The sequence below is a fragment of the Petaurus breviceps genome, unplaced genomic scaffold (assembly GCF_028583685.1).
Source record: "Petaurus breviceps papuanus isolate PSGF00001 unplaced genomic scaffold, PetGlider_PUasm1.0 189, whole genome shotgun sequence".
Lineage (NCBI taxonomy): Eukaryota > Metazoa > Chordata > Mammalia > Diprotodontia > Petauridae > Petaurus > Petaurus breviceps.
This window is the reverse complement of record NW_027185809.1, coordinates 19,565,277-19,592,568: the sequence shown is the minus strand read 5'-3', so window position 1 is coordinate 19,592,568 and position 27,292 is coordinate 19,565,277. Positions and strand designations below refer to the sequence as shown.

At 38.5% G+C, this 27,292-nt stretch overlaps 1 protein-coding gene across 1 annotated transcript in view; it reads left to right on the top strand.

The window, feature by feature from the left end:
- Positions 1-27,292, top strand: part of RHOJ (ras homolog family member J) — a 164,207-nt gene that overhangs the window by 78,351 nt on the left and 58,564 nt on the right. Inside the window, exon 2 of the mRNA XM_069092027.1 lies at positions 23,019-23,077. Coding sequence (XP_068948128.1) covers positions 23,019-23,077 — 59 coding nt within the window. The remainder of the gene's footprint in view (positions 1-23,018; positions 23,078-27,292) is intronic.

Genomic DNA, 27,292 nt, shown 5'->3' with positions numbered 1-27,292 from the left:
TTAATACTTGAACTGTTTCTGACTATTTGTAATATTTTTTCTCCATCCCAGAAGCCTGAGATTTTGGTTTTGACATTTCTAGATGTTTTCAATTTGGAGTTTCTTTCTAGAGGAAATCCATTCTTTTCATTTTCATTTTTGCCTTCTGATCCTAAGAGTTATGGGTAAATTTCTTTTATGATTCCTTGATGTGTGTGTGTGTGTGGTTAATTTAGTCTTGTGTTTTTAATCATTTTAAAATTTTCTCTCTTCATTCTATTTTCCATATGAGCTGTTTTTGATAACAGATGTCTCTCACATATTCTAATTTTTCCCATCTCGTTACTTTCTTTGTTACTAATTTCTTACTTGCTTCTTGAATCATTTAGTTTTATCTGTTCCATTCTATTTTTCAGGAAGTCTACTGCTTAATGCATCTTTTTCTACCTTTTATTCTGAATAGTTTACTCTTTTTCCAATTTTTACCTCAGTAAGTCTACGTCAGTAGCTGTAACTTTATTTTTTTAATCTCTTGATTCATTTCTCCCATCCATCCTTCGAGTCATTGTAGTCAGACCATTCTTTTTTTCTGAGGTTCAATTTCTATAGATTTTGGAGATTCTCTCCTATCTCTTGGGCTTGTCTTAACTGATAGAATTTCTTCATTGTATTAGGAGCTTTCTTCAGCTTTCCCATGTCTCTAGTCTCAGTTCCAGAACCAGGAATTTTTCCAGACCCAAAACCTGCCCACCTCACACTCCTGAATGGAGTATTCAAACCCTGATTAGTCTCGCTGCCATCTGGATACCCCTGCTGCTGCCTTTCCACAATTCTAGATAACGATGGCTAGTTCTTGGTTTCTCTTCTTGCCTTCTGCTGCAGTCCTAGACTGAAACTGGGATCTCAACAAGAACTACCACTAAGTCCTACCCTTTGCTTCTCCCTTTGTCTCCAGGTGGCTCAATGGGGTTATCAGTCTTGAACCCATCTTTGTCTTTTCCTTGTACTTACTCAGCACCTGGCTGAAAATTGGCTTTGTCCCATGCTGCAGAACCTGATAGATCCAGACAGTATATCAAAGATACAAAAGAAATCAAAGAATGAGGAAAAGGTGCTTTATTTTTAAATATATATATATAGTAGTTATTTTATGATGCCAAGAAACTGGAAACTAAAAGAATATTCAACAATTGAGGAATGGCTTAATATGTGGTGGTATATGGCTGTGAAGGAGCACTATTTTACTGTAAGAAATGAGCAGATAGATGATTTCAAGACATGGAAAGACATAAGAAATGATGCAGAGTGAAGTAAGCAGAAACAGAAGAAATTTACTATGAAATCAATATCATAAAAATAAACAATTTTGAGGGCTTTACAAATGAATGAAGAATGCAATGAGCAAAATCAGGAGATATTGTATAACAATAATATTATAAAAGCAAACAATTTTGAAAACTGTAAGAAATATGATCAATACAGTGACAACCATGATTCCAAAGGACCAAGGATGAAACATGCTACCGTTACACATAGATGATAGATTTATATGAATATAGATAGATGATAGATTTATACAGAGATAGAGACATTTATATGAACACATATCTATGTGTGTGTTTGTACAACTCTCCATGACTCTATGTGGTGTTTTCTTGGGAAAGATTCTGGAATGATTTGCCATTTCCTTCTCCAGCTCATTTTACAGATGAGGAACTAATGCAAACATGGTTAAGTGGCTTGTCCAGAGTCACACAACTAGGAAATATCTGAGGCTGGATTTGAATTCTGGTCCCACTGGCCCCAGGTTTGGCACTCTATCAACTGAGCCACCTAGCTGCCCTGTATAGCCACAGGGAGAATTTGTTTTGCTTGTATATACATATTTACTACAAGAAATTGGGTGGAGAGAGCAGTTCTTTTCTTTATTTTTTTCAGTAAGATGGGGTAGAGGACCAAGAAAATAGATTTCTGTTCAATTTTTTAAAGTAGAGAAATATTACATTGTAGTAGTTGCACAAACTTTCAATTGAGGTCACTGTATTGTTAGTTTTACTTATTTTACTTTGTTGTAACAGACTTCTCTTGAATTGGGAGTTGTCTGTGAAGTTTAAAAACAAAACTTATAAATAGAACTGAAAGTGTAGCAATAAAAAAACTTTTAAGATAACACTGGCTTCAGGTCTTCTGCAGGGTCACAGTGCATACTGACTAAGCATCTTTGCCCCATCTCTACCTCCTCATGCCAAGAGCTGGCTGTCTCCTGCTGTGGCTTTGGAAATTTCCAACTGAATATTGAAGATCATACTGGCTTCAAGCCTCTTGGAGGGCTTTACTGTGGGCTGACTCAGTGTTTTGCTCCATCCTGTCCCCTCATACAGTCACCTACTAAGAGCTGGTTTTCTCATTTGCTGTAACTCTGACAGTCTGAGATCCTATGGCTTCAAACTTCACATACTGGAGATTGCATGGGTTTAAGTGCCCCATCCCCTTTGCATTCTCCCACCCAGAGCACAGGTAGGTAGGCTTCCTGCCATCTTCTTTGGAAATCCTAAAAAAGTTTTACTAAGGTTTTCCTTTGTTTTAATTGGATCATTGCATCATCTGAAGACCTTTGAAATCTTTGCTGGGGGACCGTTTGGAAGGAAGTTGGGCTCAGCCACGAACTGTTCATGCTGTCATCTTTGCCCACTTTTCCTTGCATTCACCATGCCTGCATTTAGCAATATTCCTAGATCCATCCATAGTTTTTGCTATCTCCAATATGCTGAGGATTAAACACACACACACACACACACACAGAGCTAACTAAGCTTAGTAAAATTGTGTGTAAAACAAAAAATCAATGCATTCTGGGTGAAAGTCTGATGACCCTTCACTTGAAGCCAAGTACATAGTTTTTTAGTGCCTCATACAACACCTTGCATGTAAGTTAATAAATATTTGCATTAAAAATGGTTGTAAACACCTTGTCACAAATCTGAGTTGTGACAATTTTCTAGGTAAATTTTTACAGTTATAATTTTTTACAGTTGCTAAAAATCAGAACTTTTGGAAAATGAGATATAATGAAAATGCAAGCCTTGAGGGAAGAAAACAAAAGCGCAGGCTCAATTTTCCTGAAGATGCCACAGGATCACATATCTTAGAGCTTTAAGGAACCTAAGAGGTCTAGTCCAGCCTTCCTTTGAACATTAATGCCCACTACAACATCTTTGAGCACTGATCATCCAGTCACTGTTAGAAGACCCCCAAAGTCAGGGAACTTACAACATCCTGATGCAGAATGTTCTACTTTTGGATTATTCCAAATATTAAGAAGTCTTTTCTTATACTGAGTCAAAATATACCTTTCTACAACTCATTTTCCCCTGGATCTGTTTAATTGAGGCAAGTAGAATCCATCTAATTCCTCTTGAAGATAGCAATCATGTCCCTTCCTCAAATTTTTTTCTTCTCTTCCAAGTTCCTGCACCCCATTCTCTTATGGCATGGTTTACATTCAGTCTTTCTGCTATCTTAGTCACCCTCTACTGGATATGTGCCATTATGTTAATGTCCTTCCTAAAATGTCACACCCAAAACTGAACCATGTTCTCCAGATGTAGTCTGAAGAAGATAAAGTACAATAGGGTTCTCAGTTCCCTTGTTCTAGACATTGTGGCTCTATTGAGGCAAAATAGTTCAGTAGAAAGAAGTTCTTTTAAGTAAAAAGACCTGGGCTTGAATCCTGGCTCTTTAACTTAGCATCTGAGGTAAGTCATTTAACTTCTCTAAACTTCAATTTCCTCATCTATAAAATTAGAAAATTGTACTATATGATCCATAAGACCCCTTACCCCTTTGACTATGGTGCAATTCAACAGTGTGCTGGAACCACTTCAAAACAGCTTGAGAGAACCCATTGTTAAGTTTTCAACATGAGCAGACAGAAATCAGCAAACACTACAAATCAGGACTCAATTTATTGTTTTGTTTATTGTCTAGAAAGTGATGAAGAAAATATTAGAAATGCATATTAACCTGAAAAGTGTACCATTTTCCCCCCAAGGAGACAGTTGTTAAACATTTATTGAATCCAACTAATGTTGCATTGGTTTTTGAGGCTGCCATAAAAGCCATGTACTCATATTGAATTTATATTACACTAAAATCTGCAAACCTTTTTTAAATGAACTGTTATCTAAACTCCCCTTTCCAATCTAGTGTCAGTAAAGTTGTTTTTTTTTTATTTGAGCCCATGATTCTAACCAGTCAATATCTTTTTTGAATCTTGACTCATCTAACATGTAAACTATCCCTCCCAGCTCTATATCATCTTCAGAATTGATGGACATGAAAGTTATGCCTTGGGGCGGCCAGGTAGCACAGAGAGTAAGAGTACCGGCTCCAGTGTTGAGAAGACCTGGAGATCGAATCCCGGGCTCAGACACTTAGCACCCACCCAGAAACACCTGGCCGTGTAACCTTGAGCAAGTTACTTAACCCCAATTGCTTAGGGGTGGCCAGGTGGCTCAGCAAGTAAGAGCACCGGCTCCACTGTCGGGATGACCTAGAGATCGAATCACACCCAGAAATAACTGGCCGTGTAACCTTGAGCAAGTTACTTAACCCTGATTGCTTTAAAAAAAAAAAAATACTAAACAGGTCAGAATCAAGGACAGATGCCTGGGACACTCCATTCAAGGCCATCCTTCAGGCAAACAGTAACCAATTAATCACTCCTCTTTAGATCTAGCCATTCAACCTGTTCTGAAAACACCATCACTTTTCATTAATCTGGTCTATCACTACATTTCATCCACAAGAACCATGAGAGATTGTCAAATATTTTGCTGAAATTGAAGTATAGTCTGCCTCTACATTCCCTTAATCTTTCATTCTAGAAAACCTATCAAAAGAAAAAAAATAAATTATAGTCTGGCAGGGTCTGTTTCTGATGTATCTCTATTGGACACATCTTGGAACATTGTTAACAATGTTCACAAAGCATTGCATCAGCAATACATCAGGGCAGCTAGGTGGTGCAGTAGAAAGAGTATAGACTGCGTAGTCCAGAGAACTGGAGTTCAAATCCAGCCTCAAACACTTAACAACCATGTGACCCAGAGTGAGTCACTTAACCCTGTTTGCCTCAGTTTCCTCATCTATAAAATGAGCCAGAGAAGGATATGGCAAACCATTTTATTATCTTTACCAAGAAAACCCCAAATAGGGTCACAAAGAGTCAGACACAACTGAACGTTAACAGCAGCAGCAGTAGCAATACATCATAGAAATTTTTGGTAACTGAATTCAAGCTGATCAGTCTGTAATTTAAAGATTCTACCCTTTTGAAGAGAGAGAGAGAGAGAGAGAGAGAGAGAGAGAGAGAGAGAGAGAATAAAGAAAGAATACTTTGTCTGTCTCCAATCCTGAAGCAACTCTTAAATTGACCTTTTTTTTTTTCCAAAAAATCACTGACAGCAATTACACTTCTATGAGTTCATCAAGTTTCCCAACATACTGTTCTTTTGGGTCTAGTGACCTGAACTCATTAAGAACAACTTTGTGTACTGCTAGCAGTGTTAATCCTAATTTAATTTTTACCTTCTAGTCTCTCATCTCTCCATACTGTACTTGATACAGCTTCCAAAATAATCTTTCTAAAGCACTTCAGACCATGTTACTCCTGTGTTCAAAGACTTTCAATGACTTCCTATTACCTCCAGCATGCAATAAATAATCTCCAGCCATCTCTTACAGGAAACTTTTCTTGATCACCTTAGTTGAAGTCAATCTTCTCAATTGTTAACATGGATGTGGGTGTGTGTGGGTATGGGTTTGTGGGTGTGTGTGTACTTGTAGGACCTTGCACATTGTCACCTAATGAAACATCCAGTTACATGTAAATAATAAAACCTAATGAAACATCCAGTTACATGTAAATAATAAAAGCCAAGAATTTGAAACAAAAAATTGAAAATAGAGGCAGATGCCTCAAAGCAGCTCTGCCTGTGAAAGTCTTGTTCCTTTGTCTTTCCTCCTTCCATTTAGTGTCATGAAGGGACCCAAAAAAGAATTTCAGATCAAGAAAACTGAGAGGCTTCAGATCCAGAAGGCCCTTGACAGTTTATTGAAAGGGAAACCTCTAAAACATTTCTTAAGGACTTCAGTTTGTCGATTGCAAGCAGGAATTACAGACTTTCTATTCCTAACCTGCCCCAAAGCAGAAAGTTTAAGTTTAAAAGAGAAAGTCAAAAATAAAAATAAACAGAAAGTTAAAGTTAAAAAAAAAATCTACAGCTACTATTTAGATACATGGCTACTCGGTATCTCAAAGGAACTTGAGTTCCTCAAGACAGTACCCCCCTTTCAAGAGGAGACAGCTCTCAAAATCTTGCCTTTCTGAAGCAGCTGAAGTTTAAGCCTCTGGATTTTAAGCCAGAAGAGAAATGACAAAGCTCACTCTACCTTTTATGAGGAAGAGAGGAGTTCCACAGTGGCATGCCTAGTGAACCCATGCCTGGAAGTGACCAGTGGCAGGAGACCAGCAGAGTACCATAAGCACTTGGGAGAAACAAGCTTGGGGGCTCACAGGACTTCCCAGGCATGGTCACAGAGTTAGCCCTGATGAGCTTCCACTGTCCGCTGGGGGCTGGGAGGGAAGATCTTCATGATATACCCTTTAATACAGCAAACCCCTTCTTACTGAAAGAACTTCAAAACAGACTGGGTAGAGGAAGGTGTTGTGGGTGTGGTGCTTACTAGGAACACCCACACTGATACAGAAGCAGGAGTGAGGTTATACAGTTCTGTCCTTCCTGTCAGAGTTAGTTAGTTCAAATTCTTCTAATTCCTCACTTTATTTCCCTACATTACCTCTTTATGCAGATTACCTAGATATGGTAGTGAGGATACTTGTGACCAGGCTTGACCTCTGGGGTCCGAGTTATTTGTCATGCCCTCACCTTTCTAGTTCCCCCTGGGTCCAGGATGGCCATTGTATCAATAAAATAAGATTAGGGAGCTTCCCCACCATTATTGAATATCTCCCAATAACTTTTGTGGGTCCAAAACAAGTTACCATAATATCCCCTCTTACCCACCAGTACTCAAAACCCTCAGGGAAGAGTTTGAATGCAGATTGAAGCAAACTATCTGCTCTCTTTCTTTTTCTTGTTTGGTTTTGTTTCCTCTTTCCCATTGTTTATTCCATCCCTTACAATCCTTCCTTATAACCTGACTAATGTCTAATGTGAAAGTATTTGCAGATCCTATGCTTTCTTGCATGCCGCCATGGGGGTGGTGAGGGGAGGAGAGAGAGGGGGAGAAAATTTGAAGCTCAAGGGATTGTGGAACTGAATCTTGTAAACTAAAAGTAAACAAACAAATTAATAAAGAAAAACTAAAGAAAAAAACCCTCACAGAGGATTGACTAGCAAAGATTACAAGGCAAGTCTACATACTCAGCAGAGACTATGTAGGTATATAATTTATATATATATAATATGTTTATATATATATATATAATGTAGGTATATAATTTCATTAAATGTCTTTACTTAGAACTAATTGTGTCTGCTGACGGACTAGGAACAGTAACTACATTGGTGGATGTGATCTATGTGGCTTTTGAGTAGTCTGTCTTATGGCCCCACTTGCAGAGAGGTTTGTATGAAATTTACTTACCATATTTGTAGTTTATAGTTATCTGTTAAATTTTCCTATCAAAATGTAAACTCCTTTGGGATGGGATATTTTTTTCCTATATATCCCTAGAGCATAGCAAAATGTCTTGACCAGAGTAGGTTAACAAATTTTGTTGGATTAGATAACATTGGATAGTCATCTTCTTGTTTATCTTGTTTCAATTCCCAGTTACACTATTAACCATTTTTGTTCAATATTTCTCCTTCCACGGGATGAATTTTGTTCTCCTGGGCAAAGAAAATAGAAAAAAATTAAAATAAATGGTGAATAGTTCTGCCTCCTCTCTGTCAACCAATGGGTATTTTAGATAGAGGGACATTTGACTTCTGGATATACAGCTCTAATCTGAAATAGATATGGGCATAGTCTGAAAACTTCAATGCCATGTATCTGACAAGGGAGTGATAGGTGTTACAGGGGCTCCAATGACCAGAGTCCCTGAGTGGGCAGTCTGGAATGAATTCATAGACTCAAGCATTCCAAGTCAAGTTGGTAAAAGTTTATTGTTATGCTTTACAAAGGGCATGAGTTCTTAGGGAACCTGCAACCTTAAAGAAGTCATAGGCATAGCTTATAAAGAGTTACAATAGTAAATCAGATGTCAATTATGCTAACAAGGTGAGTAAGGATGGGATTAGGGAGGAGTTGAGGAGTGGTCAGTGCTTAAAGGAACATGCACTTTTATTATCTACTGTGCAGGCTATTGCCCATCATTCACTGGGAAATAGCCCAAGGGGGGGCTGCATGGAGGTGTGGTTTTAGACTTGAAATGTCACTAAGTCAGCTAGCTAGCAGTCAGGGCTTACTGAGAAGTGCCTAGTCTGCCACTCATCAGTGTCATGTTTGACAAGATGGATGTTGGGAACCTAAGCTAACAAGGATTCAGAGTGTGCCTAATTGGCTGAGGAGTTAACTTACAGACAAGGATTCATAGGTGCAGCTGGCCATTATACTAGGAGGAGATAACATTTGCCTAAACTAAAAAGTTTATAGATGGTTTAGTGAAGGATTCATAGGTGTAACTTGTTATTGTCCCAAGCATAGATAAACAGTTCAGGAGTTGTTGCTAGGCAGGGAGTAGGGGCAGAGTTAATGCTCTGAGGTTGGGGGGTGGGGATGGGATGGGATTTTACAAACTGGTTTTACAAATTGATTTTACAAACCGATGTTACAAACATAGACACCCCAAGCACCCCATCATATCTAGGTCAGTTTGTGGAATATCAAAAATCACTTTTCAGTGGTAAATTCTGTATGGGGTAATTAGTTACTGAGTGACACACGACACATGAAAAATCCACACAGATGTATCACAAAACATAAGCTTTTATGCAATATAAAGGAGTAAAGAAGGGCAATTTGGGTGGAGAGTTGCCTAGTTGACATGTTTAACTGTCGCAATGAGACATTCTGCTGCTCCAGGGGGATCTGCAGACCTCAGGCCAATGGGAACTGAGCTCAGCCTAGGATAAGAAATGCATTCACAATGAAACTGTTAAGTTTTATTTTCAAATGTTGTTGTAGAAAAATGAGAGCTTATATTGTCATATCAAAGGGCAGCTGGTAAAAATAATTGCAAAACATCTGCTACTCAGAAACTCTTTTCAAGGAAGAAAAAAAAGAGCCATCTCAGCCTTACATTCAAGTGTTGGCATAGGTCAGAGAGAAATGCATTTGGGGAAGCATATGGAAAAAGAGAATTCATAAGAGTATTACCTCTCACCATGGGGAGCACACACACCATTCCTCCTTGAGAAGTTAATCATCACCTTTCTTTTCCCATCAAGACTGAAACCAAATCATTATTTTAAGTTAGACTTGGAGGAAGTAGGACTGATGTTTCCATCCCTAAACCTGTTGGGTTCCATTCAATTCAGCAAATGCTTTTTAAGGGGCTATGCTGCACAAGACACAGGTTGGGGCCAGGAAGATTTAAAAAAAATTAATTAGACACAATTTCTGACCTCAAGTTTACAATCTAATAATAACACAAATAACTTGAATAAATAAATACAAGATAGACTGTGATATATGCCTTAAGAGGAATCAGATCAAAGAAATATCTTTATCTGGACACAAGAGGGGTCCAATTAAGGAGAGAATGCATCTACTGGGGATAAACAGAAGGTTAACTAAAGTAATTAGCATTTAATCTGAACCTGGAAGGACAGGTAGTATTTTGGCTGGTAGAATGAGGGAATGGGGTATTTAGATGAAGGAACAGCATAAGCAAAGGTTCAGAAAACATATTTATATTATGGTTTGTTACCCAGTTTGGCTGAGGTATGGGATGTGTATGGGGAAATATTGGGAAATGAAGAACACAACCCATTATATTTCCCTCTAACCCCTCTACTCTTTCAAACTTCCCATTTGTGATCTCACCATAACCCTCAATTCCTCACAATCCTTCACTCCATATATCTAGTCTTAGTTGTCAAATCTGTTTCTACCTCAACAACATTCCTTGCATCTGAAGTTGTTTGCCATTTCCTTTTCCAGCTCCTTTTACAGATGAGGGACTGACAAAAGCAGGGTTAAGTAACTTGCCCAGAGTCACTCACCTAGTAAGTGTCTGAGGCTGGATTTGAACTCATAAAGATGAGTCTTCCTGATTCCTAGCCCAGTGCTCTATCCACTGAGCCAAGTACTGCCTGCCTCTACTCACATAGCAACCACCTTAGTTTAAGCCTTCATCACTTCTAACCTAACACTATTACAAAAGTCTCCTAATTAATCTGGCCTCAAGTTTCTTCTCATTCCTGTCCAACTTACCTGCAGTTCCCAAAGTGACATTCCTTAAATGCAGATCTGATAATGTCACTCCAATGTTAACTCAACTCCACTGACTCACACCCTGTTGTCCCTAAGATCAAATATAAAATCTTCTGTTTAACTTTTAATTCATCTGACAAACTTGCTCCAATCAATCTTTCCAACCTCATTATACATTACTCCCTCCCACCCCAGTCCTGTACTGTACTCCTCAGACAAACTCACCTTTCTTTCTTTCCTGACATACACATTCCATCCCTAGTTTCATAGCTCTGCACTGTCCTTTATGCTTGGAATGTCCTTCCTCCTTATCTCTTCCTCATAGAATTTCTCTCTTGCTTCCAGACAAAACTCAAGCATCACTTTCTTCATGAAATCTTTCCTTATTGCTCCGCAAATGCGAATACCCTCCCTCCCAAACGATCTTATACTTAACTATTTTGCCTTTATATTTATTCTCTTTATATTAATTCTGTATGTAATTTTATATATGTGTGCTTGATATGTATGTATGAGATACACGTATATATCTCCGTATGTTCTCTCCCCAGTCAGAATGTGACAGAGATAGAGAATATTTTTGAGAATAGAAATTGTTTCATTCCTATATCCTCAGGGCCTAGCACAGGGCCTGGTTCATCATGGGTATTTAATAAACATTTGTAGTTTGACTGAGACAAGGTTTGAAAGGTAAATTAGGGTCCTATCATAAAGGATCTTCAGTACCAGGTAAAGGAGGTTTTACTCTATTCTGTAGAAATTGGGAAGCCACGAAGGCTGATGGGTAGAGTAAGTGATACAATCAGAGTAAATGAATATGCATGCAATATGCAGGTCAATGATGTCAGACTCAAATAGAACCAGAGGCCACTAAACCATAATAAGGATTCCTACTGATACATGACTTAGAAAACCACATATTAACATTTTATTGTATTTTTATTTATTTTTGTTAACTATTTCCCCATTGTGCTTTAACCTATTTGGGGGATATATGGGAGTATTGCTGGCCTGACATATTTGGTGTAGGATGTTTCAAAGTTTGGCTCTCAAGAAGAAAATCAAGGGTGCAGAGCCAAGATACTGGAGTAGAAACACAAACTTGGCATGGACTCCTGCTCCAATCACTTCCAATACATGTAAAAAAATGTCTATAAACAAACTTTAGAGCTATAGGACCCACAAAGTGATAGCCAGAAACAGATCTCCCATTGAAGGAAGACCAGTAGGAGGACAAGAAGGGTCTTATCACACTGAGCTGGGAGCCAAGCACAGTCCTGTGGAAGCTGCAAGGTTCTGGCCCCAGGGCAGCCCCCAACCAGCAGTGGCCAGAGCAGACTTCAGAACAGTGAATCACCAGAAGCTGTGATGGTTTCCGGACTTCTCAACCTATAAATTCCAAAGACAAAGTAAAAGGTCAGTGTGGAACTCCGTTGGAATGGGGGGGGGACAGAAGAGTGTGGTCCAGCCCTTGCCACCAGGGCGAGAAGCGACAGGGGCATGACAGCTGCACCATGTGGCTGCCTCAGGAGCTCCTGGCCTGCAGATCATAGGGGGACCAAGTGACCATTCAGAGGGCAATTGCTCTTGCTTTGACCTACTTGGATCTGGATTGTGGTCTTGGGTAGTGGTCCTGGGGTGTGTGGCCAGTGAGCCAGAGCTTGTGGGAGCTGTAGAGAGGGCACCCTCCTAATAGCTCCTCCAGCAGCTGCGAAAACCCCAGCAATTTGGGACAAAGCTACCTCCATTCTGGAAGCAGAGTTCTACTGTGGCAAAGAGCTCAAAAGTCAAGTAATTAGCTGGCAATATGAGCAAGCAGAGGAAGTACAAACAGACCATACAATTCTTTTTGGGGGGACAAAAAGGATCAAAGCATGGAGAGGGAGAAAGACAGTGAAGTCAGAACTCCTGCATCAAAAGCCTCCAAGAAAAATATGAACTGGGGACGGCTAGGTGGCTCAGTGAATAGAGCACCAGCCCTGGAGTCAGGAGGACCTGAGTTCAAATGCAGCCTCAGACACTTAACCCACATAAAAAAAAAAAAACTAGCCATGTAACCTTGGGCAAGCCACTTAACCCCAACTGCCCTACCTTCCCTTCTCAAAAAAAAGAAAAAAAGAAAAGAAAAGAAAAATAAAGAAAAGTATGAATTGGTTACAGGCCCTGGAGGAGCTCAAGAAGGATTTTGAAAATCAAGTAAGAGAAGTGGAGGAAAAATTGGGAAGAGAAATGAGAATGATTCAAGAAAATTATGAAAAGCGAGTCAACAGCCTGCTAAAGGAGATCAAAAAATACACTGAAGAAAATAACACCTTAAAAAAATAGATTAACTCAAATGGCAAAAGAGGCCCAAAAATCCAGTGAAGAGGATAAAATGCCTTTTAAAAGCTGAATTTGCCAGATGGAAAAGGAATCTCAAAAGCTCACTGAAGAGAATAATTCCTTCAAAATTAGACTGGAGCAATTGGAAGCTAATGACTTTATGAGAAATCAAGATACTATAAAACAGATCCAAATAAATGAAAAAATAGAAGGCAATGTGAAATATCTCATTGAAAATACCACTGACCTGGAAAATTGATCCAGAAGAGATAATTTAAACATCATTGGACTACCTGAAAGCCATGATAAAAAAGAGAGCCTAGACACCATCTTTCAAGAAATTATCAAGCAAAATTACCTTGATATTCTAGAACCAGAAGGCAAAGTAGAAATTGAAAGAATCCATCAAATGAAAGAGATCTCAGAAGGAAAACTCCTAAGAATATTTTAGACAAATTCCAAAGTTCCTAGGTCAAGGAGAAAATATTGCAAGCAGCCAGAAAGAAACAATTAAAGTATTGTAGAAATATAATCAGGATAACACAAGATCTGGCGACTTCTACATTAAGGTATCAAAAGTCTTGGAATATGATATTCCAGAGGTCAGAGGAGCTAGGATTAAAACCAAAAATCATCTATCCAGCAAAACTAAGTAGAACATTTCAGGGGAAAAAATGGACATTCAGTAAAATAGAGGACTTTCAAACATTCTTGATGAAAAGACCAGAGTTGAATAGAAAATTGGACTTTCAAATAAAAGAAGAAAGGGAAGCATAAGAAGGTAAAAGGAAAAAAGAAATCATAAGGAACTTATTAAAGTTGAACTATTTACATTGCTACATGGAAAAATGATAATTGTAATTCATAAGACTTTTCTCAATATGAAGACAGTTGAAGGGAATATATATGTATACATACATGTATATATATGTATACATACATGTATATGTATGTATAGGAGGGTGTATGTGTATATAAATATATATGTGAGTGTGGGCATATGTATGTGCATGTATACATAGACAGAGGGCCCAGGATGAGTTGAATACGAAGGGATGATAACTAAAAAATAAAATTAAGAGGTCAGAGAGGAATTTATTAGGAGAAGGAGAAAGGGAAAGATAGATTAGGGTAAATTATCTCATATAAAAGAGGCAAGAGAAAACTGTTACAATGGAGGGGACAAGCAGGAAGGTGAAAGGGAATGGGGATAACCTTATTCTCATTGAATTTGGCTTAAGGTTTAATACGTACTCAATTGGGTATCTTACCCTACAGGAAAATGGGGGGGGGGGGTAGGGGATAAGAGGGGGTATGCTAGAAGGGAGGGCAGATTGGGAGAGAGGGTAGTTAGAAGCAAACATTTTTGAAAAGGGATAGGGTCAAAGGAGAAAATAGAATAAGTTGGGGGTGGGATAGGATAGAGGGAAATATGGTTAGTCTTTCACAATACAACTACTATGGAAATTATTTGGGTAATTACACATGTACAACCTATGTTGAATTGTTTATCTTCCCAGTGGGAGAGGGTGAGGAGGGAAGAAGGGAAAAAATCTAGAACTCAAAGTTGTAAAAACAAATGTTTAAAAAATTGTTTGTTTTTGATATGCAACTGGGAAATAAGATATACAGGCATTAAGGTATAGAAATCCATCTTGCTCTACTAAAAAGTTAGGGAAGTGATGGGGGAGGATATAAGAGAGAACAGATTGGGGGAAGGGGTATTCAGTAGGCTTGCTTTTTTGGGGTGGGTCTAGGGGAAAGAGGGGGAGAAAAAATGTAACTCAAAATCTTGTGGAAATGAATGTTGAAAACTAAAAATAAATAAATAAAATTTTTTAAAATGCTTAAAAAGAAGAGAGTCAAAAAGGAGACCTGTTAGTATATTCTCTTCATAGGTCATATGACTAGGGGACCATGATAGCCTGAACTACAGTGAAAACAGTGGGGGTAGAAATGATGGGACAGGTACAAAGGATGCACTGGCAAGATTGTTGAGACTTGGCAACTAAGTTAATTTTGTGATTAAAGAGAAGTGACTGAGGTTTCTAGACTAGAAGACCAAGGATTAGCAAAAATAAGGAAATCAGGGTAATGAACTTGGCTTAAAACCTGCTGGTGTTGGACATTGATGCTGATTGATACTAAAGATATTGACCAGATGGCCAAATGGAGATGTTCATTCATCAGGAGGAGGGAATGAGGCTGAAAAGAGGGAATTGTAAGCTGTATCCCAGAATTGAGTTTATACTTACAGAAATAAGAATGGAGAAACTCACCAAGGTAGAGTGAGGAAATGATTGCTTACTGAGCCTTGAAGAGCCTATGTTGAGGGGATAGGAGAAGGGAGAAAAGAGTCAGTAAAGGAGATGAAGAAACGATCAGGAAGGTAGGAGAGCTAGGAGAGTGCAGTCTCACAGAAGCCAAGAGAGGGGAAAATCTTTTATAACATGCAAGGTATTTGAAGGTAGAAACAGGTCATTTTTTTGGCCTCTGTATTCCTAGCACCATCAGGGTACTTTGCACACAGCACTTCTCATTGTGTGCTATACACTCCAGGAAAATTAGAATACTCCTTGTTCCCTCATCTTGTACTGTTCTCTCCCATCTTTGCGCACACCACCCTTCATGTCTAGAATATCTCTTTCCCTCAATTTACACTTACCAAAATCCTTCCCCACCTTCAAGGCCTAGCTCAACTGCCACCTCTCTTTCATGATCTTCCTTGATCCCCTCTAGCCACTTTCCAACCTATACTATTTCTATTTGTACATGTCTCACCTCTCTCCACTCCCAAAAGAATGCAAACTACCTGAGGACACGGAATGTACTTTTTTCTTTGAATTCTCAGCAACTTAGCACAGCGTTTTCCTTGCCCATTTTTTGTTGGGGGTGGGGGCAATCATTATCACAAATTCTCATGGTCAAGCCAAACAAATTGGTCACGTCCTAAAAACATGAGTCTCATTCTGCAACCTGGGTTCATCACTTCTCTATCAAGAGGTAGGCAAGATACTTCATCCTCAGTCCTCTGGAAGTGTGGATAAGAATCCAGAAGGTAGCTAGGTGGATAGAATATGGCCTAAAGTCAGAAAGACCTGAGTTCAAATGTGACCTCAGACATTTACTATCTGTGTGACACTAGGTAAGGCATTTAATTCCTTTTGCCTCAGCTTCCTCATCTGTAAAATGAGCTGGACACAAAATGGCAAACCACTCCCAGTATCTTTGCCAAGAAAACCCCAAATTGAGTCCTAAAGAGTTTATACAACTGAAAAATAACTAAACAACAAGAAGAAAACAAACCTCTATCCACTACACCAAGCTCTCATTCCTCGCCCACAAAAGACAACCATTGTATTTTATACAACTGAAAACAATGGTATTGGATAGAATACTAAATTTGGAGGCAGAAATAGCTGTGTTCAAAACTCATTTCAGACATTTTACTAGATGTGTGGCCCTGAACAAGTCATTTAGCCTATTTCTAAGAATCACAGGATTTTGAACAATGAGGAAACTAAGACTCAGAGGAATTAGATGACTTGTCCAATGTCATGCAGGCAGTAAATAACCAAGGTGGGATTCATAACCAAGTCTTTTAAATCTAAATATAGTGCTCTTTCTGTTGAGATTTAGGCATGCTGGGACCCCAAAATAGCGACACACAGGTCCTGCCTCAAATGAATTCAACCCAAGTCTTCTTTCAGCCAAAAACAAGGTTTATTAGAACACTGGGCAGGGTGGACATGATTCTAAAGATCTGCCATATTAGCCAGACTCTTAGGGAATCTGAGCACTTTAATAGAGGCAAGATGGATCTTTTATACAGAAGACTGTAGGAGTAGAGAAGGATCTAGGAGTGGCCAAGTAGTCTGGGATAACTGAGAAGTAACAGAGAAGGACCTGGATGGGCCAGGTGCCCCAGGCAAATGCCAGGGACCTGGACCATGTGGCCAAGGTAGAATGGAGTCTAGATGAAATCTAGGGTGGGAAGTAGCCAGAGGTGATCTGGAGGTCAGTGAAGGGTGAACCTACTACCAATGAAGAGGAAATTAAAACAATAATTAGGAATTATTTTGCCCAGTTGTATGCACATAAATTTGACAATCTTAGTGAAATGGATGAATATTTACAAAAATATAGGTTGCCCAAATTAACTGAAGAGGAAGTAAATTACTTAAATAACTCCATCTCAGAAAAAGAAATCAAACAAGTCATCAGTGAACTCCCTAGGAAAAAGTCTCCAGGGGCAAATAGATTTACTCGTGAATGCTATCAAACATTTAAAGAACAATTGATTCCAGTACTCTACAAACTATTTGGGAAAATTAGTGAAGAAGGAGTCCTACCAAATTCTTTTTATGACAAAAATATGGTACTGATACCTAAATCAGGAAGAGATAAAGCAGAGAAAGAAAATTATAGACCAATCCCCTCATGAATATAGATGCAAAATTTTTAAATAAAATATTAGCAAAAAGACTACAGCAACTTATCTCAAGAAAAATACACTTTCATCAGGTAGGATTTATTCCAGGAATTCAAGGATGGTTTAATATTAGGAAAACCATCAGTATAATTGATCATATCAACAATAAAACTAGCAAAAACCACATGATTATCTCAATAGATGCAGAAAAGGCTTTTGACAAAATACAACATCCATTCCTATTAAAAACACTAGAAAGAATAGGAATAAATGGAGCCTTCTTTAAAATAATAGGTAGCATGTATTTAAAGCCATTAGCAAGTATTATATGTAATAGGGAGAAGCTAGAAGCATTTCCAAAAAGATCAGGGGTGAAACAAGGGTGTCCACTATCACCCCTCTTATTCAATCTGGTACTAGAAATTTTAGTAGTAGCAATTAGAGAAGAAAAAGAAATCAAAGGAATCAAATTAGGCAAAGAAGAGACCAAGCTACCACTCTTTGCAGATGGTATGATGATATACTTAAAGAATCCTAGAGAATCAAGTAAAAAACTACTTGAGACAATAAATAAATTTGGCAAAGTTGCAGGATATAAAATAAACCCTCATAAATCCTTGGCATTCCTGTATATTTCTAATGAAATTCAACAGCCAGAGATAGAGAGAGAAAACCCATTTAAAGTTACTGTAGACATTATAAAATATTTGGGCATCTACCTGCCCAAACAAACCCAAGGCCTATATGAACACAACTACAAAACACTTTTCACACAAATAAAATGACGGCTAACTAATTGGAAGGACATCAATTACTCATGGCTGGGTCGAGCTAATATAATAAAAATGAAAATTCTCCCTAAATTAAATTATATATTTAGTTCCATACCAATCAGTTTACCAAAAAACTACCTTATAGAGCTAGAAAAAAATAGTAACAAAATTCATTTGGAAGAACAAAAGAATATCAAGGGAATTAATAAAAAGAAATGCTAAGGATGGTGGACTCGCTATATCAGGTTTTAATCTGTACTATAAAGCAGCAGTCCTCAAAACTACTTGGTTCTGGCTGAGGAATAGAGGAGTGGATCAATAGGATAGATTGGGTACACGAGACTCAGTAGCCAATGACTATAGTAATCTACTGTTTGATAAACCCAAAGACCCCAGTTTTGGGGATAAGAACTCACTATTTGACAGGGCGGCCAGGTGGCTCAGCAAGTAAGAGCACCGGCTCCACTGTCAGGATGACCTAGGGATCAAATCCAGGCTCAGATACTTAGCACCACGCCCAGAAATAATTGGCCATGTAACCTTGAGCAAGTTACTTAACCCTAATTGCTTAAAAAAAAACTCACTATTTGACAAAAACTGCTGGGAAAACTGGAATATAGTATGGCAGAAACTGGGTATAGACCATTATCTAACACCATATACCAAAATCAAGTCTAAATGGGTGCGTGATTTAGGTATAAAGGCTGATACTCTAAGCAATAGTTTACCTGTCAGATTTGTGGAGAGGGGAAGACTTTATGACCAAAGAAGAATTAGAGGGCATTATAAAATGCAATATGGATAATTTTGCTTACATTAAATTGAAAACCTTCTGGACAAAGCCAATATAACCTGGATTAAGAGGGAAGTGGAAAATTGGGAAAGAATTTTTACAACCTGATAAAGGACTCATTTCTAAAATATACAGAGAATTGAGTCAAATCCATAAGAATACAAGTCATTCCCCAATTGATAAATGTTCAAAGGATATAAATAGGCAGTTTACAGAGGAAGAAATTAACGATATTTATAAGAATATGAAAAAATGCTGTAATTCACTATTGATTAGAGAAATTCAAATCAAAACAACTCTGAAGTACCACATCTCACCAGTCAGATTGGCTAAGATGACAAAACAGGAAAATGACAAATGCTGGAGAGGATGTGGACAAATTGGAACACTGATGCATTGCTGTTGGAGTTATGAAGGGATCCATCCATTCTGGAAAGCAATCTGGAATTATGCTCAAAGGGCTATAAATAATTTCATACCCTTTGACCCAGCAATACCACTTCTAGGGTTGTATCCCAAAGAGATCATAGAAGTGAGAAAAAGACCCATATGTACAAAAATGTTTATAGCAGCTCTTTTTGTGGTGGCAAAGAATTGGAAATTAAGGGGGTGCCCATCAATTGGAGAATGGCTGAACAAGCTGTGGTGTATGCATGTTATGGAATAGTATTGTGCTTTAAGAAACAAGGAGCAGATGGACTTCATATTTACCTGGAGAGGCTTATAGGAACTGATGCTGAGTGAGAAGAGTAGAGCCAGGAGGAATTTGTACACAATTACAGACACGACATATGTGTGACGACCAACTTTGATAAACTGGACTGTTCTCAGAAATCCAAAGTCATAAGTCAACCCCAAAAGACTCATGATGGAGAGAGATGTTTACATCCAGAAAAAGAACTAATTTTGAACCCAGATTGAAGCAAACTACCTGCCCTTTTTCGTTTTCTTATTTGGTTTTGTTTCCTCTTTCCCATTCTTCATTCCATCTGTTACAATCCTTCTTTCTAACCTGACTAATGCCTAATGTGAAAGTATTTGCAGATATTATACTTGATTGTATGCCGCCATGGGTGGGAGAGGGGGGAGGGAGAGAAAATTTGAAGCTCAAGGAATTGTGGTAATGAATCTTGTAAACTAAAAGTAAACAAATTAATAAAGACCAAAAAAAAAAAAAGAACCATTACTGTCATCAGCAGGCCATTAGAGTGCCTCAGTTCAAAACCTCCTTGAGCAAGAAAATAACTTTAATAGCTCTAATAGCCTGGGGCTGATCTGGGATTGCAGTCTGTCTACTGCCTGCCAGCTTTGTCTGCTCCTCTGACTTTTCTGTGCCAGATTGCTCAAATTTCATTTCACTATAATCTGATGTTTCTTCTGCCTTAGTAGGCTTTGGGTGCTGTCATGCCATTGGACCATAAGTAGACCCTAAGGATGAAAACACTGAGTTTCCATTGTAACATGATAAAAACTCACAGTTCTAAAGCATTGTAAGATTTGTAGGGGCAGCTAGGCGGTACGGTGAATGGAGCACTGGCCCTGCAGTCAGGAGGACCTGAGTTCAAAACTGGCCTCAGACACTTAACACAAAAACTAGCTGTGTGAATTTGGGCAAGTCACAACCCCAGTCACCGTCCAAAAAAACACAAAAACAAAAAAGATTTGTAAAGCACTTTCCTCACAACTACACTGTGTGATACAAAATGCAAGTATGTATCCCTATTTTACAGATGATGAAACTGAGGCACAAAGAGACTAAGTGACTTGTCCATGGTAATACAGCTAGTAAGGATATGAAGTAGAATTCAAATTTGGGTCTCCTGATGCTGAATCTGTCATGTTATCCTCTATTATATTCTGACTCTCCCAAAAGGAGAAGTAAATGTCATAGCCCTAGCCCTCTGGCGGTAAAGTCATGTTGAATGCTATAAATAACAATGATTTAGGGCTGGAGGGGGCCTTCACATAATCTCACAATAAGTTCACATCTAGGTTGGGTTTCAGTTTCCCATCTCTAAAAAGGATTTAATCTTAGTGCATCATCACATCAGGTATTATGAGAGATCACATAGGTAAAAACACTCTAACCAATGAAGTTCTACTAACGCTTAAAAAGTGCTTTTGACTTTGTTCCCTTTATTATTATTCCTCAGATTGGCACCGAGTAGGACATTAAAGAGGAGCTATTTCATCACATGTCAGGAAAAGACGTAGGTGGCACAGTATATAGTGCTGGACCTAGAGTTGGAAGACCTGAGTTCAAATATGGCCCCAGACACTTATTAGCTGTGTGACCCTGGGCAAGTCATTTAACTTCTACTTGCCTCCATTTCCTCATCTGTAAAATGGAGATGGTAATAGTAGTACCTGCTTCCCAAGGTTGTCAGGAGAATCAAATGAGACATTAAGTGTAAAGTGCTTAGAACAGTATGTGGCCCACATAAATGTTGGCTATTATTAGTTATCAAACTACACAAGGGAGGAGATTGAAATGAGAGGATCTCACATTGACTTCCACTCCTAACAGGCCTTGGCAGAGGGGGTGGGTGGAAACCCCTTCTGTTTGTCAGCTTTGTATTTCAGGGAAGGACTGAGTTGGGATAGTCACTCCTTCAAACACATTAAAACTAGCAGAGGCTGTGTTATCAGTCCCAACACTGGTTGATCCCAATGGATTAAAATTACAGTCCCCAATGCAGAGTAGAATCCCTTCTAATCTAACCCTTATTTTGTTTTTAAATGAGGCCATTAAAGGTATTTTTTTACATCTCACCCTGAACCAAAAAAATAAAGAATATCAAAGTCTGCATTAAACCCCCATGATCTCAATCACAGCCAACAGATGTCAGAAGTTCGGCCTCTAGGAGAGTTATTCTATTTATCATTCCAAAGTCACCTGCCTTAGTTGGGCAGGAAACCAATCTGGTGTGTGTGGAGTCTGCATTCACTCCCTGTTTACTAAATTAGGAGATTGTAGAGTTTAGCATTTCAGAATCATAGAGTTCAACTAGTGTGATAGACAAAATGAGATGTAGTGTAAAGCTTCCTGAAAGAACTGAATTCTTAGTGACCTAAGGCAAACCACTTAATCCCTCAGGCCTTGGTTTCCTGATCTGTAAAATGGACAAACTGGATGTCAGAGGTGCTTTCTGATTCTAGATCTTATCATCTAAACCCCTTTATCTTTACAGATGAAGAAATTGAGCTAGACCTAGAAAAGTGAAATAAAGGAAAAAAGAAAGAAAGCATTTTATTTGCTTTTGAACTATTCAGGCTGGATTAAATTTCAACCAAGGGATTTATTCTATTTCTGGGAATGGATATTTTGCCTGGTTTTTCTGTAGTCCCTCTCCAGGCACTTCTAAGCACAAAATTGCTTTGCAACCCATTTGCCTGTCACTAGATACACCACACTCCCATGTAAACATGGGACACAGTGCACAAAACAGAGCTAGGCATCCTGACAATGCTTTTCCCCCAAAAAAAACTTGAGCTAAAGGTGAGAAGTAGATTGGCTGTGCTTGAATACAGAATAATGTAATAAGTGAGTTTCAGTTAACAAGAGGGGAATAGCCCCTTTCCATTAATTATTTTCTTGTCTTTATAAGCTAGAAGATACACAGGTGGGCTCTTTTTCTCAAGGCAACATTATCATTTCAAAGCCTCACAAAAAGCAAAAAAGACTTGTAACAGCCAGGAATATTGTTTATACAACTCCATCTTCTGAAAGGAGCTGTTTCCCCAAAAAAAGATAAGAGAAAGCATGAATAGATGATCAAGGTTATCCTTCTGATAGCATGCTGAGAGGTACCCTGATCCAAATCACATACAGGAGTTATTTGGGCTATTTCTTGTTTTCTTGAACTAGGCTAATAAAAAAAAAAAGGAAAAAAGTCATCAATATGAAGCTTTCAGGATCCAAAAGTTTTCCCTACAGGAGGTCTGGTATTTCTAGTGACTAATGAGAATCAGTCAGTCAGTGAGTGGCCTCCTGAGCATCCCTAGATGGTTGGCAGCACCAAAAAGATTCATCTCCCTTGGTTGAGAAGTTTGGGCTTTCCTAGGACCATCTGCTATCACTTGTAGCTTGAGGATGCCTTCCATTTCAGATTACTGCTGTCAGCTTAGCTTAAAATATACATGGGTAAAGTATGTGCTTATCTTGCCTGCCTGGGAAAATGTTGGCATGAAGAAACATTGTCTGTTGGTTGATGCCTTAATTTTACAAATTCTTTCTTCTTTTTTTCTTTAGTTACTGTGACTGTGGGAGGCAAGCAGCACTTGCTTGGACTATATGACACAGCAGGACAGGTATATTTTAATTATCTTGATTCTTTATAGTGGTTTTTGGGGGGAGGGAAAGGTGGGATTCTGCCATTACTAGTCACGTGGGTACAGACAGCCCTTTCCAAGGAATATCCAAGAGATTAGATACTACCTTATTTTTATTTTCTGCTAGTTTGCCATTTATATATTTTCTTTGCTGTTCTCTAATTAGGTATTCCAACTCTTATCCCAGTGCCTTTGCAATGGCCTTCTACCATGCCTGGAATTAATTCCCAACTCACCCACCACATCTTGGAATTCTTAACTCCCTCCAAGGCTCATTGCAAGTGTCATCTCCTATGGGAAGAATTTTTCATATGGTAGGACAGTGGGTTAATGCCCTAGGCCTCTAGTCAGGAAGACCTGAATTCCAATCCAGTCACAAACACCTATTAACTAGGTGACCCTGGATGAGTTACTAAACCCCTCTTTGCTTCAGTTTTCTCATCCCTAAAATGGGGATAATAGTAGCATTTATTGTGGGGGTAAAATAAGTATTTGTTAGTAAAGAGCTTTGCAAACTTCAGAACACTAAAAGACTACCAGTTATCATCATTATTATTGCTGTTATGATTATTATTATTTCTATTTCCTGATTCCCTTAATTGTTAGTGCCCTTTCCCATCTCCTTATTTTATCTGGTATATGCTTCTCTGTTTACATGGTGTATTCCTTCAGTAGAGTAGAAACTCCTTGGAGTCAAGGACTGATTTTCTATTTGCCTTTTTCCCCAGTGCCTATGGAAGTATTTTGTACAGAGTACACAATCAACAAATGTTTATTGAATTGGACATTAATAAGTCATACTCACAAAGGATTTTTGAAGCATATAGCATTTTTCTAGTTAAATTTTTTCTTTTTTAATTAAAATGACATTTCCAAGGCCTAATTGAGATTGTGGGCAGAAAACTCGGTGAAGAGGGCTATTTGTTGCTCATGCTAGATGAAATGAAATGAAAGCAAGGTAAGGATGGCGTGTAGATTAGAGCAGTAATCAGTCTCATTTCCCCTCTCCCCCAGAAAGGAAGAACATTGGGGGAGAAGAAAGGAGGGATAAGATTGGAAAGGGGGGTAATATTTTGGGTGGCAGTGTCCCGACCCCTCCTTATTTCCTGGAGGTAGAGGGAGAAGATGAAAGTGCTTTCAGAGAGTGATGAGGAAATGATCTCCATGGACCATCACCTCCTTCTCCTGGAGTGACTGGTGACATCCCCCTCTGAGTCTCTATACCACCCTCTAGGTTTGGTACATTCACTGGGTAATCAATCCCTCTGGCATACATTAAAAACAACTCCACAAGGTAAGTGTTACAAATATTATTATCCTCGTTTTATAGAAGGGAAACTGAGACTCAAAGAACAGAAATGACTTACCCAACATCAAAAACTAGGCAACAAATCTGGGACTAAAATCAGGATTCTTTAAAGAATTTAATAGAATCCACTGTTAATTTCATCATACCATCATAATAACCTCCAAGGAGAACATTTCCCTCATGAGAGAATATCCTCTTATCCAAAAGAAATAAGTAACTAATACTATCTCATAATCTGATAAGTAACTCTGGATCATCCCATGTGTTCATTGGTAAATGAATTCTTTGACTGATGGGCAAGAGTAGCATGACTACCTGAAATCCAAAGATAACACTAGAGGGCTAATACTGATACTAAACACTAGAGGATAATAGTCTTCTGCTACCAAAACTTTTTTAGAACTAAGAACAGAGAGTGAGCTTGATTGATTTGGATTTATCTTCCTTTGTCCCTCCTCCTCATTTGATATCACTCAGATGCTTTCTATTGCTCTCTCCTCCTTAACCTGTCTCATATGAAGAGGTGGCCCTTTCCTTTGCCAAGATAAACCCTCTGTATGCACAAATAATTACATTCCATCCACTCTTCTCCAGCACATTGCCCTATCATTCTCTAGTCTCTCACTAATCTTCAGTCTCTCCCTTTCTACTAGCTGTTTTCCTACTGCCTATAAATACACCATATCTCCTCTGTCCTCAGAAACCCTCACTTGGTCCATCCATCACTTCTAGCTATAGTCTTGTATCTCTTCTCCTCGGTTAATAAGGTTATCTACAATTAGCACTTGCATTCCCTTTCCATTCATACTCTTCTCAACTCTAAGTCTTTTCTTAACTAATGATGACTTCTGAATTCATCCTTCAACCAAAACTACTCTTTCCAAAGTTAACAATTATTTCTTAATCACAGAATCTAATGACCTTTTCTCAGTCTTTATTCTTTTTGATTTCTTTGCAATCCTTAACATTATTGATCACCATGTTCTTGATGTTTTCTTTTCTCTCTAGGTTTTCATAACATTTCTCTCTCCTGGTTCTGCTCCTGTTTGTCACCAACACTGAGTGTCCCCTAGAGTTGTGACTGAGGCTCTCTTCTCTTCTTCCTCTATACTATTTCACTTGGTAATTTCATCAGTTCCCATGGATTCAATTATCATCTTTCTGCAGATGATTCTCAGCTCCATTTATCTGGGCCTAAGCTCTCTTCTACCATCCAATCTCACATCTCCAACTGCCTTTTTGATATCTTGAACTGGATGGTCTGCAGACACCTTAAACTAAACATGTCCAAAACTGACCTCATTATCTGCCCCCACCCACCCACCAGCTAGCTGCCTTCTCCCTAATTTTCCTATTACTATGGTAAGAGAGTACCACAATCATCCCAGTCACCCAAGTTGGTACCTACGTGTCATTCTTGACTCCTCACTCTGGTTTTTCCCCCATATCTATATCCAATCTGTTGCCAATTGCTGTAGGTTTTCTTTTTATAACATCTCTCAATACGCTTCCATCTCTCTTCTGACGCTGCTATCACTGCTATGCAAGACTTCATCATCATATGCCTGAACTATTGCAATAAGCTGTTGGTTGGTCTTCCTACCTCGAGTTTCTCCCCCACTCTAGTCCATCTTCCATGCAGCTACCAAATAGATCTCCCTAAAGTAGAAGTCTGACACCCTCTCTCCATTCAACAAATCCCTATGGGTCTCTATCATCTCCAGGGTCAAATAGAAAATTCTCTGGCTTTTCAAAGCCCTTTACAACCTGCTCCCCCTACATCTCTGCTCCTTCTTATGCTTTACACCCTTCTATGTGCTCTTCGATTCAGTGACACTGGATTCCTTGCTTCCTCCTATGATACCCATCCCCCAATTCCAGGCATCTTCACTGGCTGGGAATTTTATCTCTCTTCATTTCTTCCTTTTAACTTTTCTGCCTTCCTTTGTCACATTGAAAAACTCATTTTCTACAAGAAACCTTTCTAAATCCCCTACAATGCTAGTGTTTGTTGTCTCTTAAATTTTATTTATATATGTGTGTGTGTGGGTATATCTGTATATTGTATATGTGTATATGGTATGCATGTGTATATATAAATGTATATGTATGATGTGTGTACATGTTTATGTGATATATATATTGTATGTGGTATGTATATGTTTATTGTGCGTGTGTGTGGTGTGTATTCAAATATGTATATGTGTTTATATAAATGGTATATATGTATGTTTTTATATGCATGTGTGTATATATCTATGTCTTGTTTGATCATAAGTGTTTTTATGCTATCTTCCCCACTGGACTGTGAACTCCTTGAGAGAGCAGAGACCGTCTTTGTACACCTTACATCCCTTTGCATCCCAGGTACTTAGCACATAGTAGACACAATACTGACCTGACTTCCTCTTCCCACCATCAGCCAACAAACATTTACTAATCATCTTCTATGTGTCAGGCACTGTACTAATCACTGAGGATGCAAATACACTGAATGAAATAATCCCTATTTGTAAGAACCTTATAGTCTAAGGGAGGAGGGTGCTAAGGAGTTGGGCCATGACCCAAAAACAACCAGGATAAGAAGAACTCAAGGTGAAGCCAAGACTCTGAATAACATGTCAACTGAAAGTCAACCCTTGAAAAAAAAAAGTCAGCTTAGGTTGACTCTGATTTTTTTTACCTTACCTTCCTGCTACATTTGGAGAAACCATAAACCATCAATGCTAGTTTTCCCAGAAAATATGAAAAAAAAAACTTTCCTAAACACAAGGTAAAGTGAAGGCAACGTGGTATAGTAGAATAAAAACAAGTCATTTCACATCTCTAGGTTTCTAGGTCTATTAAATAGTAGGTGGAAGGTTACCAGGAGCAATGATAGGATT